Source organism: Mustelus asterias, chromosome 8, assembly GCF_964213995.1.
Source record: "Mustelus asterias chromosome 8, sMusAst1.hap1.1, whole genome shotgun sequence".
Lineage (NCBI taxonomy): Eukaryota > Metazoa > Chordata > Chondrichthyes > Carcharhiniformes > Triakidae > Mustelus > Mustelus asterias.
In genome coordinates, this window is record NC_135808.1 from 83,085,117 (window position 1) to 83,101,076 (window position 15,960).

A 15,960-nucleotide genomic window follows, 5' to 3' on the forward strand; every position below is an offset into this window, starting at 1 on the left:
GATGTGTCTTCAGTTATTACATAAACCAAGGTGAAATCTACTGTAGAATAATTTGTACCATAAACGTGGACAGTGACAGACATTTAATCTCAGCCTTATGAACAAAAGCAACTTCATTGCTGTTTGGTACCAATTTAAACCTACCTATGGCAGCTGATTGGTAAAACAGGTTTGTAAAGCTGGGGAATCTTTCTGTTTATCAAAGGCTGAAGAGCCTCCTTGAGGCGGTGATAATTCCGTTCGAGTTCTCGTTGATATTCTTTCTGATCGGGACCTATCAAACTCTTGTTCTTCCGCAGCGCATCTTCACATCTTAATTAAACAAACTGTGATCAGAAAATTATAACACTCCATCTCAGTTGTACAATGTCTAGCTATTGAGCGTTGTCATGAGGCATAGCCTTGGCAGCAATTTGAAAACTGAAATCATATGTGTCAATTTTTAAAATGTTATTCAATGCATTTAACTGATGCTCCTAATTCTTCATCTCGAATAGTTCCCAATCGTGACTGAGCATGAAAAGTCACTATGCCATGCATGCTATACAGTTACCTGGCTCATGCACTGCTCCTTCAACCAAGATGGTATCTGACAATTCTACTTCTGCTCCAACTATAAAGTGTATGAGAACAGCCAAAGGTGACTCTCACCACTTATCCTTTCATTCCATGGGGAGGAAGATTCTATTGACCCACACTACTATTAACCACATGGCTCAAGTACACTCTACCACTATCGAATAGCTATGTAGAGTATGACAGCATGCAGCAGAAAAATGCACAATTCAAGCATTTGATTTCTCAAAAGTCGAACAATGTTCAGCCAGTCTCCGATCATGTAATCTGAATCCAGGCCCCAGCAATACAATGCAAGTTTCCACTGAGGTAGTTTCCACAACATACACAAAGCTGTTCAAAATTTGAGACTAAATGGTCATATTCAGAAAGATAGTGAATGTTGACAAGGTAGTTGCAATTGTCAAAAAATTTTACGGTTTAGGTGGATTGGCCATGCTAAAATTGCCCCTTAGTGTCATGGGTTAAATGCATGGGGTTATGGGGATAGGGCCCCGAGTGGGATTGTGGTCGGTGTTGTCTCAATGGGCTGAATGACCTCCTTCTGCACTGTAGGGATTCTATGATCTAAAAGGAAACAAGAAAACAGGTCCCTAAAAAGATGCTCCTTCAAGTTGGGCAGGGCATTTAACCTCAAAAGGTGTGAGGGTGTAAATCGGGGGGGGGGGGGGGGTGCAGGGGGTTGTGGCATAGCCATAATTTATTAATGTTACTTGTAAAACTACCCTCAAAATTCATTAGATTTCACAAAATCAGATGCTTATTTTGACACAGTGTGGCATTCAGTCTGGATTTAATTGGCCCTGGAGTGGTCAACAGCAATGTGATGTGCCTGGATTAATTAAAGGAGGATAATGTGAATTGATGCAGAGAGACTATCAGGCACTTGAAAAATAGTATTTATCTGTTGTACCATAAAATTACTCGATTACAAGCCACATATACTATACATCATTATGAAGAATATACATCACCATATATTATGTAAGTAAACAGTGCACTGCTGTCTATGAAAAACCTGTATAATCAGTTCAGTTTATATAAGACTCTTGAAATACAAATGAGGTGGCTTATATCGAGAGGCAGAGAACACAACCGCCTGGTGATTTATTCCTGAAACAAATGGATAACGTAGAACAGGTAACACTTGATCGGTGGCTCTGTTTCAATTCTGAGTGGCCAAAAGCTCAGTCAACACAGAATGTGGACATTTGTGATGTTGACCATCCAGATTTGTTGTGCAGTGTAAATGCGACAGCAAATCTAGAGCAAAAGTAACCATTTCAGTGCATAAAACAGTGTAAAGTCATACCTCTTGGTGAAGTCTTTGAAGCATAGACGTAACTTGTTATGATGTCGGAAGAGTTTGGGATCATTGGGTATTTCAGACAAAAACACTTGAGCAACTTCTAAGGGTCCCTATGTAAAGAATAAACATGATCAAAACAGGAACTGTATTTTAACTTTCATTACCATCAAAGAACATTTATAACTATGCAGGCACAATACCGAGAATTTTACACACATGTTTGACCATCGATCCAGAGAAATCTCCATGTCTCTGGCTGACTAGATTTCAACACCTTCACAGTGATACTAAAACTAAACCAAATTTTACAAGTAGCTTCATCATTCCTAAATAATGAAAAGTTGTACAAAAACAGTTTAGACACTTAATTAACCACTGCCCACTCTGTTCACCCCCTTTTGTCTCCTATTTTCACTTATCCCAGCCATTTTCCTTCTTAAGTTTTAATTGTTTCACTTCCCTTTATTATTTTCTAACATCTCTGTTTCCATTATTCAATTTAAAGGTGATAATTTTTTTTAAGGTTTCATCAATTACTAGGTAGATTTTTGATGCCAAAATTATGTTAGAATTTTGTGGTGATACTTAGCATTGGTCACTGCAGCCTTTTGTCCTGATCATTACGCATACAGGACAGACATTGGATGCTGACCCCAATAATACACAAACAGTAAAATTAAATCTAACATCTACTCCATTATAATATGGGACCAAATTAAATGAAGACTAATTATGTAAATTCATTAAGCTGGTCTTAATACTGCACTATTTATTTGTGCATTAATCCCCAAGATTCAGCTGATCTGCTTTTTCTAATTTTAGAATAGATGTACCTTGAACATAAGTGTGATATGTTCCCTTCCCTCATTTCATGAGATTGAGCTGTGACATGGATACTAAATTACCCAAGTGGTCATTATTCAATTTTGAGCCCAAACAGTGATTAGGTTATTTGACTTGGGAGAATGGGAAAGAAATATTACATTCTGTGTTGACTGAGCTTTTGGCCACTCAGAATTGAAACAGAGCCACCGATCAAGTGCTTTTATATCGAGAGGCAGAGAACACAACCGCCTGGTGATTTATTCCTGAAACAAATGGATAACGTAGAACAGGTAACAAAACAAAGTAGCACTTGATCGGTGGCTCTGTTTCAATTCTGAGTGGCCAAAAGCTCAGTCAACACAGAATGTGCCTTGTGTATCTTCCGGGAGGCAGGAAAGATCTCCAACGCGGGGACTACGTGGGACTTTGAGCATGTGACTTATATGGTGGTGTACTTAGCTTGGCATATTGGCTTGAACTTAAAAAAAAATGTTACATTGGTACAGACTCTTAAAAGAACATTGTCACATAGCTTCCACTGATGTTAGATTCCTTATGTGGAGATGCCGGCGTTGGACTGGGGTAAACGCATTAAGAAGTCTCACAACACCAGGTTAAAGTCCAACAGGTTTATTTGGTAGCAAAAGCCACTAGCTTTCGGAGCGCTGCTCCTTCGTCAGGTAAGTGGGAGTTCTGTTCACAAACAGGGCATATAAAGACACAAACTCAATTTACAAAATAATGATTGGAATGCGAGTCTTTACAGGTAATCAGGTCTTAAAGGTACAGACAATGTGAATGGAGGGTTAAGCACAGATTGAGATGTGTATTATCTCCAGCCGGGACAGTTAGTGAGATTTTGCAAGCCCAGGCAAGTCATGGGGGTTACAGATAGTGTGACATGAACCCAAGATCCCGGTTGAGGCCGTGCTTGTGTGCGGAATGCAATGCAACGCCATCTGCGCTCTCAAGACCAACCACAACATTGTCATCAAACCAGCAGACAAAGGAGGGGCCATCGTCATACTGAACAGAACGGATTACTGCAAAGAAGTGTACCGACAACTGAATAATGAGGAACATTACAGACAGTTACCCGCAGATCCGACCAAAGAACACACCTATCAACTCAACAGACTGATCAAGACCTTTGATCCGACCTTCAGAGCACCCTCCATGCTCTCATCCCACGTAGTCCCCGCGTTGGAGATCTTTACTGCCTCCCGAAGATACACAAGGCAAACACACCCGGCCGTCCCATTGTATCGGGCAATGAGACCCTGTGCGAGAACCTCTCCGGTTACGTCCAGGGCATCCTGAAACCCATTGTACAAAGAACCCTCAGCTTTTGTCACGACACTACGGACTTCCTACAGAAACTCAGCACACATGGAGCAGTTGAACCAGGAGCACTCGAACCAGGAGCACTCCTCATCACAATGGATGTCTCGGCACTCTACACCAGCATCCCCCACGATGATGGCATTGCTGCAACTGCCTCAGTACTCAACGCCGACAACTGCCAGTCTCCAGATGCAATTTTACAACTCATCCACTTCATCCTGGACCACATTGTCTTCACCTTCAACAACCAGTTCTTCATCCAGACACGGAACAGCCATGGGGACCAAATTTGCACCTCAATATGCCAACATCTTCATGCACGGGTTTGAACAAGACCTCTTCACCGCACAGGACCGTCAACCAATGCTATACACTAGATACATTGATGACATTTTCTTACTTGGGACTCATGGTGAACAATCACTGAAACAACTATATGATGACATCAACAAGTTCCATCCCACCATCAGACTCACCATGGACTATTCTCCGGAATCGGTTGCATTCTTGGACACACACATCTCCATCAAGGACGGTCACCTCAGTACTTCACTGTACCGCAAGCCCACTGATAACCTCACGATGCTCCACTTCTCCAGCTTCCACCCTAAACACGTAAAAGAAGCCATCCCCTACAGACAAGCCCCCCCGTATACACAGGATCTGCTCAGTTGAGGAGGATCGCAACGGACACCTCCTGATGCTGAAAGATGCCCTCATAAGAACAGGATATGGCGCTCGACTCATCGATCGACAGTTCCGACGCGCCACAGCGAAAAACCGCACCGACCTCAGAAAACAACACAGCGGACAGAGTACCCTTCATCATCCAGTACTTCCCCGGAGCGGAGAAGCTACGACATCTTCTCCGGAGCCTTCAACATGTCATTGATGAAGATGAACATCTAGCCAAGGCCATCCCCACACCCCCACTTCTTGCCTTCAAACAACCGCACAACCTCAAACAGACCATTGTCCGCAGCAAACTACCCAGCCTTCAGGAGAACAGTGACCACGACACCACACAACCCTGCCACAGCAACCTCTGCAAGACGTGCCGGATCATCGACACGGATGCCATCATCTCACGTGAGAACACTATCCACCAGGTACACGGTACTTACTCTTGCAACTCGGCCAACGTTGTCTACCTGATACGCTGCAGGAAAGGATGTCCCGAGGCATGGTACATTGGGGAGACCATGCAGACGCTACGACAACGGATGAATCAACACCGCTCGACAATCACCAGGCAAGAGGGTTCTCTTCCTGTTGGGGAACACTTCAGCGGTCACGGGCATTCGGCCTCTGATCTTCGGGTAAACGTTCTCCAAGGTGGCCTTCACAACACACGACAGTGCAGAGTCGCTGAGCAGAGACTGATAGCCAAGTTCCGCACATGAACATGGCCTCAACCGGGATCTTGGGTTCATGTCACACTATCTGTATGACTTGCCTGGGCTTGCAAAATCTCACTAACTATCCCGGCTGGAGACCTTACACGTCCCTTTAACCTGTGCTTAACCCTCTCTCCATTCACATTGTCTGTACCTTTAAGACCTGATTACCTGTAAAGACTCGCATTCCAACCATTATTTTGTAAATTGAGTTTGAGTCTTTATATGCCCTGTTTGTGAACAGAACTCCCACTTACCTGACGAAGGAGCAGCGCTCCGAAAGCTAGTGGCTTTTGCTACCAAATAAACCTGTTGGACTTTAACCTGGTGTTGTGAGACTTCTTACTGCGTTAGATTCCTTGCCAGCGAGTACAGTAATTGACCAAATATGCCAACAGATTTTGTTTCTGGTAGGCATTAAACCATACTTGGTTAACTGTTGTTCCCACTGAGCCCTGCAACACCATTTGAAGCATCTTGGGATCAGCCGGCTCTTGATGTGTTGCAAAGGCTAGCTCTTGAGTTTTCTTCTGCATGTCTTCTATTGCCACTTCAATGGGTGTTAAGATGACCTGTAGATAACAAAGCCGGTATTGAAATTTATCCGGTATCATTTTCAGCTGTGCTTTCAAGCATAACAGGTTACATTTCTCAATGTAATTAAATCATTGTATTAAATCATTGCCTCTTATTTGTGCATGATTAATCCAAAGGTGGGATGCAAGCATAGTGGATTAGTGTCAACTTTAATAGCTAGGTAATCAGGCTGTGTATTTACTGTTTTTGCCTTTGCAATAGCACTGGTTTGATTTTTCTAAACCCCGCCCACTCAGACATGAAAAATCACAGAGGGGGAGGGGGGAGGAAAATAAAGGATTGGTGGGCCGTCATGAGACCTGATCTCATGTATCAGCCATTGCAGTGCAACATTGGAAACTACACAACCATCACGCCACTTGGCTGCGATTGGTTCCTGATCCACGAAGGAAAAGAAGAATCCCTTGGTATAAAGCAACAGTTGCATGTCCTACAAAATCTATATAACAAGTAGATGTATGCTTTTAAAAGGAAATAGTAAATTCAAATACAGGACTATTAATTGAAACACAAGATGAGGAATGAATTTCAACTGGATTAACTATTGATGAGTCAAAGTAGATTTTAAACTCCAACTGTACAGAAGTAGTAAGGAAGTGCTCCTTCCATCAAACATGTCTAGTGCCTTGCAAAGGGAGTTATACAACGCTACAACTGAAAATGAATTGGAAATAGAACATGGTAGTGTTCCTGTGATGAACATTCACAGCACAGTTTCTTCAAACTATAACATTGATGAAACATTGATTTATTTTCTTACCTCTTCTTTCTGGGTGACATTGATCCTGGTTTTAATGTAGGGGAACGTGTGAGAGACAGTCAAGATTGTTTTGCGTTTGAACTGTTCATGAAGATCACCGTGAGCTCGGCCATCTAATGTGAATGGCGTGCAATACATGAAACGTCTCAGGTTATAATTTTTGTCAAAATACGTGATCCTGTCCTTCATTTCATAGGTGTCAAAATATGGTTCCACATAAGTTATCTGAATGTAGGCCTGTAAAAATATTTTGAAAACCCACTGAATCTCACACAAACTTCACATGAAAATCTTATTTAAACTGCTTTACCATACAGATTATGGATGGGCTTCTTGGACTTCCTCCTCATCTGGATCTTTACACTTCCTGGCTAACATCGTGAAGAATTCTGGGAGTTCATGGGGCCAATTTCAGCACTATCCATCTCCCTCTGTAACAGTACAGCCTACACTTCATGGACTGCTGCAGTGCACCACCAAGAGATTTAGGGATGGGTAAAAAATGCTGGCCTTGCCAACAATGCACATATCCTGTGAAAGGATTAAAATAATGCTTATGCCCTGATTCAGTGAATTTCTGCTCCAGTGAATCATATCACTGTGCCGTGGTGACCTGCTATTTCCTTCTTCTACTTCCTCATTTGCTCCTATTTGTCCAACTCCCAAATTTCATTGGAATTTGTGGGGTGCGACACCACATTTCTACAGTTGTGTGCAACCACTGAGTCTTGAGTAAAGTGTAAGCAAGTACGTTGGAAAATTATGGAACTAAGGTATTTCACCTCCAAAGGTTTAATCTTCATGATACTTATGAGTGCTAGAATCAATAACATAAATCTGCCTGTGGTCGTCACAATACTAACATCAACTGGGGGACTGCATCTGACTTCAACACCTAATGAAAAATAAAAGAGTTTGGTTGCAAAGTGTGTGTGAGTGGATGTTCTGTGAGAATCAGAATCAACCGTAATGCCTTTCATGGCCATAGAGTCTAGCAGTACTCACCGGCCACTCTCCTACGCAAAGAAATGATCAATTGAGGTAGAGGACTTGTGTAACTAAACCCCAATAAGGGATGGCACATTCAGAAGAGGAGGGGAGAAAAGGGAATATTTAATGAACAGCTGTTACAATAACATATTTTTCACCTTATTAGGATCCAGTTTGCATTTGTCCACTGGATTGGAATCTTTGATAACTTCCACAACATCCTCACCAAAACGTTCACCATAAAATGCCTAATCCAAAAGAAATGCATTCATTAAATATTAAACACTGATAAGTATTACAGTAGTCTATAGTATTTTGAAATGTATAAAAGTCCAGTCTGTGGCAAAATCCATCTTAAAAAGGCATTTGCAGCACCAATTATGACTGTAGGTGGCATTGTAATTCACCAATGTAATTCAGTGCTCCACTGGTGAACTAATGTTACAAAGACAGTCTATCTATTCTATAGTGAGTATATTTAGTTAAAAAATATATTTTGAGTCTGCCTACAGTCACAGATAATGGCTACTGGATGTTATTCTAAAGCAGATTCTGAACTGTCCCTTTGTACTCTATTGGAACGCCATGTTGTTTCGAGGCAAATAAGCTACAGGATAAGTCATTTTTCAAGATTTGCTTCAACAATCCCATTCTGCCTGTTGAGTTTAAATGTCTTGCTCCTGTCAGACTTTTAATCCTCTCAACTCAGCAAAATCCTGCTGGATGAATATATCTGGCTATCAGGCAGTTGATTTTCTTGCCTTTAATAATCTCCAGCCAGGTATTGGCCACAGATACCTTGTGATTCTTTTCCACATACATCATACTTGTTACCAACTCCATAACTTTGCAAACACCAGTCTATCCTGCACCTCACCAGGAAAGCACCCAAGCCAGCCTTCAACAAAAATATGGAATTCCCTCCTTTTTTCATTGTTGTTATTGGTCTTTTCTGCTTTTGCTCAGTGGTCTGTTTTGTCAACTGATTCTTCTCCTGTAATGTTAGGCCATTTTATTTCAAGCTGCCAAGAATTAAAAAGGGCTGCCTGCAAAAGCTTATTTTCTTCCAGGACCCTGCCATCTGTCTTCTCCATTCACCTCTCCCCTCACCCCATCCCTATCTGAATTTACTACGCTGTGTCATAGATCCAGGCAGTGCAGCTGCTTCCTTTGGGCTGCAACCCTACTCTCATCTTTCAGTTCTCTCCACTACCACCCTCCAATGGCTACCTACTACACTCTATCTTTTCCCACCTCCCTATTCCCTCGCTTTCCTTTAACTCCTCTTCCCAGCTAACAACCCGTTCTACCTTCCCTTTCTCTAGCATCAAACTCTGCTCAGCATTCACTTCCATGCTTCTAACATTGTTCTACTTGCCCCTCTTCTATACCCTGCTCTACTCACCCTCTTGTCTATTCTGCTGTACCTTCCTGCTTTCCCAATCCACCAGACCACTCTACTCTTGCATCTTCAGTCTACCACTGTCACATTCCTGTCTGCCTCAATCCAATTATCTTCCATTCTCTAACATTGTCAGACCTGGGGAATTCACTTGTTCTCGACTCTCCATGGTTAATCGCCTAGATTTTTGAATAAAACAACCATTGATTTTTTTTGGAATTAGGCAATTAACAGAATTATGTCATGCTTATTGCAGCTCACCTCAAGACGATGAGAGATTTCAGCCAGTTTTGTTATGGCTGGCTCTTTGTAAACAAACTCTTGTTCATCCAGGTCACCAAACTTGGACCCATAGAAGCCAACACGGAAATAGGTACCAAACATCCTCTTTCCATCCTACAAACGGGAATTTTTATGGTTATCTTGGATCAACCACACACAAACCAACTGCAGCACTGATCCTGTTTATAATTTTCACATGTCAAACATGAAGTTAGAAAAGTCCATTCAGTCTATGATGCCCACTCTCTCCTCAGGCTATGTATATGTTACCCGATGCATTTAAACTTAAGGGAAAGTCTAAATATTCTTTGATCCCAAAAGCAACAAATCAAATAATTTTCCAACAAAATTAGTCCTCTAATGTTTAAAGTTTATTTATTAGTGTCACAAGTAGGCTTACATTAACACTGCAATGAAGTTACTATGATCCTCTAGTCGCCACCGATGCCTGTTCGAGTACACTCAGGGATAATTTAGCATAGCCAATGCATCTAACCAGTATGTCTTTCAGACTGTGTGAGGAAACTGCAGCACCAGGAGGAAACCCACGCAGACACGGGGAGAACGTGCAGACAGTGACCCAAGCCAGGAATCGAACCCGGGTCCCTGGTGCTGTGAGACAGCAGTGCTAACCATTGTGCCACCATGCTGCTGGTGAACTAATGTTACAAAGACAGTTCAATTATTTTATAGTTAGTGTATTTAGTTTAAAATAATATTTCAAGTCTGCCTGCAGCCACAGATAATGGCTACTGGATGTTATTATAAAGCAGATTCTTAACTGTCCCTTTGCATTTGACTGGAATGTCATGTTGTTTCGAGGCAAGTAAGCTTCAGGTAAGCCATCTTTCAAGATCTGCTTAAAGACCTTCACCTCTTTGTTGTTCACCTTTACCTCCTTAGTAAGTTCCCCTTCACATTCAACATGTCAAATATTTTAATCAGATATTAGCTTTTAACCTCAATGGTCTAAAAAGGAAAAACAACTGTCTCTTTATTTTAAGGTGTTTCCTTTCATCCATCCAGGAAAAGTTTAGAGGAGTAGTGTGGTAGGCTAAACTGCCTCTGCCAATGTTATTTCCAAGATATTTTTGAAAACCATATGTAGACAAAGAAAATAAGGAAGCATCAAATGCAAAATGTCCAATCTATCTTGCACACACCTGCCAGAGCATTTGCAAAAAAAAATTACAATACATTTTATACCTTTCAAAGCATTTTGCAAATTCCTTTCCAACTCCTCTCCCAAACAATGAGCTCTCCCTCTTGCTAGCAACTACTTGGCCTCAACTTGGCAAGGGTGGCACAGTGGTTAGCACTGCTGCCTCACAGCGCCAGGGACCCAGCTTGGGTCACTGTCTGTATGGAGTTTGCACATTCTCCCCGTGTCTGCGTGGGTTTCCTCTGGGTGCTCCAGTTTCCTCCCACAGTTCAAAGATGTGCGGGTTAGGTGGATTGGCCATGCTAAATTGCCCCTAAGTGTCAGGGGGACTAGCTAGGGTAAACGCATGGGGTTTTGGGGATAGGGCCTGGGTGAGATTGTGGTCGATGCAGACTCGATGGGTCAAATGGTCTCCTTCTGCACTGTAGGATTCTATGATTCTCTCTGCGAGACCCATGATGGGACAATGATAAACAAGATTTATTTTCTGCCATCCACATCTTGCACTTCAATGGTTTCCTACACACACTACTTCATATCAAGGATTAATTAGTAGAATAGTGTGAATTCTTACTGCTGAAACATTATGTTTCACATCATTACAAATCAAAATCCTTTCAATACCAAATTAACACTGTTGCTAATGCAACATTTAGGGAAATAATATTCTGTATTGTACTTTTAACATTCCCCCTCTGCTGTTGTGGAGACACTGACCCAACCCTTGGACTTAGTTCCATGAGTACTAGATACTATCCAGTATCCTGTCTCTAAGTGGGGCCATTTTCACAAGTAGATTTAGAAAATGTCAATAAAATATTTGACTGAAGAGTGAGAGGTGACCTTATTCAAACATATAAGGATCCTGAGAGGTTGATGGTGAGATGTTTTCACTATTGGGAGAGTTACTAGCTACAAGTTAAAGGGCCAATCATTTAAAACTGAGGTGCATAGAAATTTCTTCTCGCAGAGGGTGGTGAATCTCTGGAATTCTCTGCCCCAAAGGGTGATGGAGGCTGGATCATGAGGAGTATTCAAAGTGGAGGCTGAAATGGCACAGAAAAGATTTTGAGGCCAGCATAGATCAGCCATGATTGTAGTGAATGGTGGGACAGGCTTAAAGGGCTTGGTGGCCTACTCCTGCTTCTATTTTTTGTGTTCTTGTGGCTACATCACAGCTGATTCCAATCCTGTCCATACCTAAAGAGAAGTGATTGTTTTCCCTTTCAGGACTAGGGGCACTGACGTGAGGATGGCCCAGTTGCTGCCTTGGTTGAGCTAAAATTGCTTAATTCAGATTACAGATTGGATCTAGGACCTCCTTGGTATAGGCTAGATCCAAACTGAGCAATCTATTTAGCAGCTGAGGCACAATTTAGCTTGCATATTGGTTTTATATATTAAATAACTGAAACAAACATCTTCCTCCACAAAAGCTTAAATGCCAGTATTTAAAAGATACAAGTTTTTCATAAGATTAAAATCATTATTTTGTTTGTTTATTCTGTGTCAGTACTGGGAGTATCCAGATATAACTGTAGTAAGGACAAATATCTCAAGAATTTGATCCAGGTGGTTGCTGGGACCACTAAAATACTTGGCTATATTGTGTTGGAGACCAATGTGCAAGTCTCAGGTTTTCCAAGTGTTAACAATGTAGGCAACAGCAATCAGGAAAGTGCTACAGGATGAGGCAAGTCAATCCTCTGTATATAATGCACATTAACAATCACGCATAACAATTACCTACTTTAAAACCAAAATACAATTCACAGAGAGCTTTGGGTGGGTTTCAATTTTAAAAAATCAAAACAATCCATGCCAATATATGCATTGAGATGGAGAAATACACACAAGTTAATCAACAGCAAACATAAAACCTTTAGAATGTTAATAAAGGTTAGATAATTAGGACATCACTTAAAAATGATTGCATGTCATGCATTTTGGGCTAGAATGAAAATTAAAATGCATGTACAAATGCACGTACTGCAATCACAGACTTACATCTTGTTAATCTATTTTGCAAATTCTTATGTTGACTCCATTTTTAAGCGGATACGATGGCTGTAAGCTTAAAGAGGATGAAAAATCTATGAAGACTATTTTCCGTCTAAAGTCCTCCCCCACCTCTTGAAACAATGCAGCTTTCAAAACGTAATTAAATTCTCAGCTAGATCGCAAACTCTCTCTGTTTATTTCAATGGGAGATGCCATTCTGGGCCACCCTACAGCTACCTGGCACCAGGACAAACTGTGTACTCTCTGCATAACCCTATTCTTTTCCTGGAAAGCAAAAGGGTGCACCTTCCTGAGACATACTCTCCTTAGCCCTTCCTTCCTTTTATTACTAGCACCGATCAGTTTTGATACTCACCAGGGTTATAACCATAGCAGTAGTGCTCTAAGGAAACAAGAGCAGCTGTTGTTAATTAACAGTGCAGCCCTTCTGCCATTGAGGGAAATGGGTAACCTGTTGCCCTCCTTTGATATTGCCCTCTTTGGCAGCTCTTAAGCGCTACAAAATAATGTAATTCTTTTCAATTTTTCTTTTGCCTGCAGGGGATCAGCTCCTTTTTGACATGGTTTACTTGGAGCATGGAAATCAAACTTGCATCTTCCCATTCTATCATGCGACATATGCATTGTTGTGGCATGTATTTTTTGGTGTGTTTTGCTGCTGTACGTAGTTCATTCATATTGAAACACTGCCTATGTGTTTGCAACACAGAATATCTACAAGCAGATAACAGGCATGGCAGATAATAGAGGAAAAAGCAACACAAGGAATAGCCGCAAAGCAACATAGGAATATATACAAAATTTAACAGCAAATTAATTAAAGAAAGTAGAAATTGCAACAAGCAGAATGTGAGACAAACAATTTAACAATTTAGTTGTGCAATATTCACTCCTGATTTCTACTCATAATTAACGTGGCATCAAGTACAAATATCTATTTTTTTCACGAATATATTTGAAAGACCTGCTTTTATATAAATCCTCATGCTTAGACTCATTGAATCCCTACAGTGCAGAAAAAGGCCATTTGGCCTATCGAATCTGCATCGATCACAATCCCACCCTATTCCCATAACCCCACTTATTTACCCTGCTAACCCCTTGACACTAAGGGGCAATTTAGTATAGCCCAAATCAACCTAACTCACACATCTTTGGACTGTGGGAGGAAACCGGAGCACCTGGAGGAAGCCCACGCAGACACGGGGAGAACGTGCAAACTCCACACAGTCACCCAAGCCGGGAATTGAACCCGGGCTCCTGGTTCAATTGAGGCAGCAATGCTAACCACTGTACCACCGTGCTGCATAGCTTTGTTAGGGTTTCGTCATCTCTGACTAACCCATAGAATTATTAGAACACAGGAGGCCATCCAGCCAATCAATGTCCATGTCTCTGCAAAGCAACCCAGTTAGTCCCACTCCTTAACCCTGTGGGCATGTAATTTTTCTCTATTCGGGTGCTTATCCAATTCCCTTTGAAAGCCACAATTGAATTTGTCTCTACCACACTTCCAGGCAGTGCATTCTTCCAGATCCTAGCCACTCACTGTATTACAAGGATATCCTTCATGTCAACATTGCTTCTTTTGCTAATCATCTTAAATTGATGTTCTCTGGGTTCTCAACTGTTCAATTAGTTTCTCTCTATCCACTTTGTCTAGATCCCTCATAATTTTGAACTCTTTTATCAATCTCTTCTCAACCTTCTCTTCCTCTGAGGTATGTTCTCGGGCCTCAACTTTTCACCATATTTATTGATGACTGATGTTGGGATAAAGACAGGTGACTCTCAGTTAGAAATGACAGTATCTAGTTTAGATGTTGCAAAAGGACATAGACAGATTAAGAGAGTGAACAAAATTCAGACAAAGAGAGTTTAATATGGGCAAATGTGTAAGGTCATCCACTTTGGCCTCCATACGGATAAACCGGATTACTTTCTAAATGGTGAGAAAGTAGGACCTATAAATGGGCAGAGAGATTTTGGGGGGAGGGTGGGGGGGTCCATCCATGAAGCATTAAAATTAGTAGAAAGGTACAAAGCAATTAAAAAGGTTAATGAAATGTTGGCCTATTTCAAATGGGCTGGAATACCTAACTTGCTCATCTTTGGACTGTGAGAGGAAACAGGAGCACCCGGAGGAAACCCATGTAGACACGGGGAGAACATGCAAATTCCACACAGTTACCCAAGGCCAGAATTGAACCCGGGTCCCTGGAGCTGTGAGGCAGCAGTGCTAACCACTGTGCCACCCATATTTGTGCTCCTAAGACAAATATTAGCAGGATAATGGGAAACAAAAAGGCCTGCTTCTCTTTTAAGAATGCCATGGGATCTTTGTTGTCGAACAACTCTCCTCATATAATTTTGGATTCCAATTTTCATGCGAGTTTCCAACAGGGAATGCTTAGTCTTCCAGTGCAAAGTAAAGTGACCAAGGGCCTGTGCTCCCTTTATATTGCCTCGGGATTTGCAGGATTTGCCACACTCCTATGGCATGTTTCTACAACAGGCAAAACACTGTCATGAAACAAGTGGATATTCTCACTCTTCTCACTTCAATTTCTTCTCATCACTGGCCCACCCATTTTCAGGAGTGTTTTAAGGAAAGTGGGCACCAGGCCTGGCACCAGCTTCTTTCTGATCAGAGAATCAAAGGGAGACAGGCATCTAATAGAAAGGCTGCTAGTTGAAATAATAGCTTATGGGAGTGAATGTTGCGGAATTATTAAAAATATTTAGTCACACAAGACAACCACCTTGATGCCAACACAATGAATATTGGTACATGGGATGCATGATAAAAGCAAGCACCCAAAGGAGAAAATAAAAGTTATGTGATTCACATAAAATGTAATTTCTTTCCCCCAACAAAGAATGCATCAGGTATCGCAATAGATCAACAAAGTAGAAAACTTACCACAATAAGGACAGTTATAAAAGCAGGAGGAAGGGATCAGCATCAGGGCGAGAGAGAGAGAAGGAGAAAACATAAATTATTTTAAAAGGGCAGGGATCGTTGAAACAAAAAGGCAACACATTCCAGCAATAAAAGTAAATTTAAAAAGACAGCAGCTATCAACTCCACTTGAACATGACAGCACAGCACAACATGCAGTATCTGATAATAAAAGGGATAGCATATTCAGCCCTCCACATGATAGATGATTGAGAAAGGAGAAGAGACTAACACAGACCACAACTGGACAAGGAAACAGGCTAGGGAGGTACTTTACCATGCAATGTTGCAATGTGTGACTCGTGAACAATGGACACAAATAATTGCATTGA

General features: G+C 41.5%; 1 protein-coding gene across 4 annotated transcripts in view; it reads right to left on the minus strand.

Moving 5' to 3' along the window:
• The window catches only part of dock7 (dedicator of cytokinesis 7), a 161,137-nt gene that overhangs the window by 920 nt on the left and 144,257 nt on the right, over positions 1-15,960 (minus strand). For 3 of the 4 annotated variants that reach the window (XM_078218390.1, XM_078218389.1, XM_078218393.1), the window contains 6 exons: positions 9,462-9,587; positions 7,957-8,046; positions 6,809-7,045; positions 5,880-6,023; positions 1,889-1,995; positions 145-312 (listed from right to left, as the gene is read on the minus strand). In XM_078218390.1, the coding sequence (XP_078074516.1) occupies positions 145-312; positions 1,889-1,995; positions 5,880-6,023; positions 6,809-7,045; positions 7,957-8,046; positions 9,462-9,587 (872 nt within the window). Of the gene's footprint in view, positions 1-144; positions 313-1,888; positions 1,996-5,879; positions 6,024-6,808; positions 7,046-7,956; positions 8,047-9,461; positions 9,597-15,960 lie in introns of all 4 variants that reach the window. The other variant, XM_078218392.1, reaches the window with a different exon arrangement.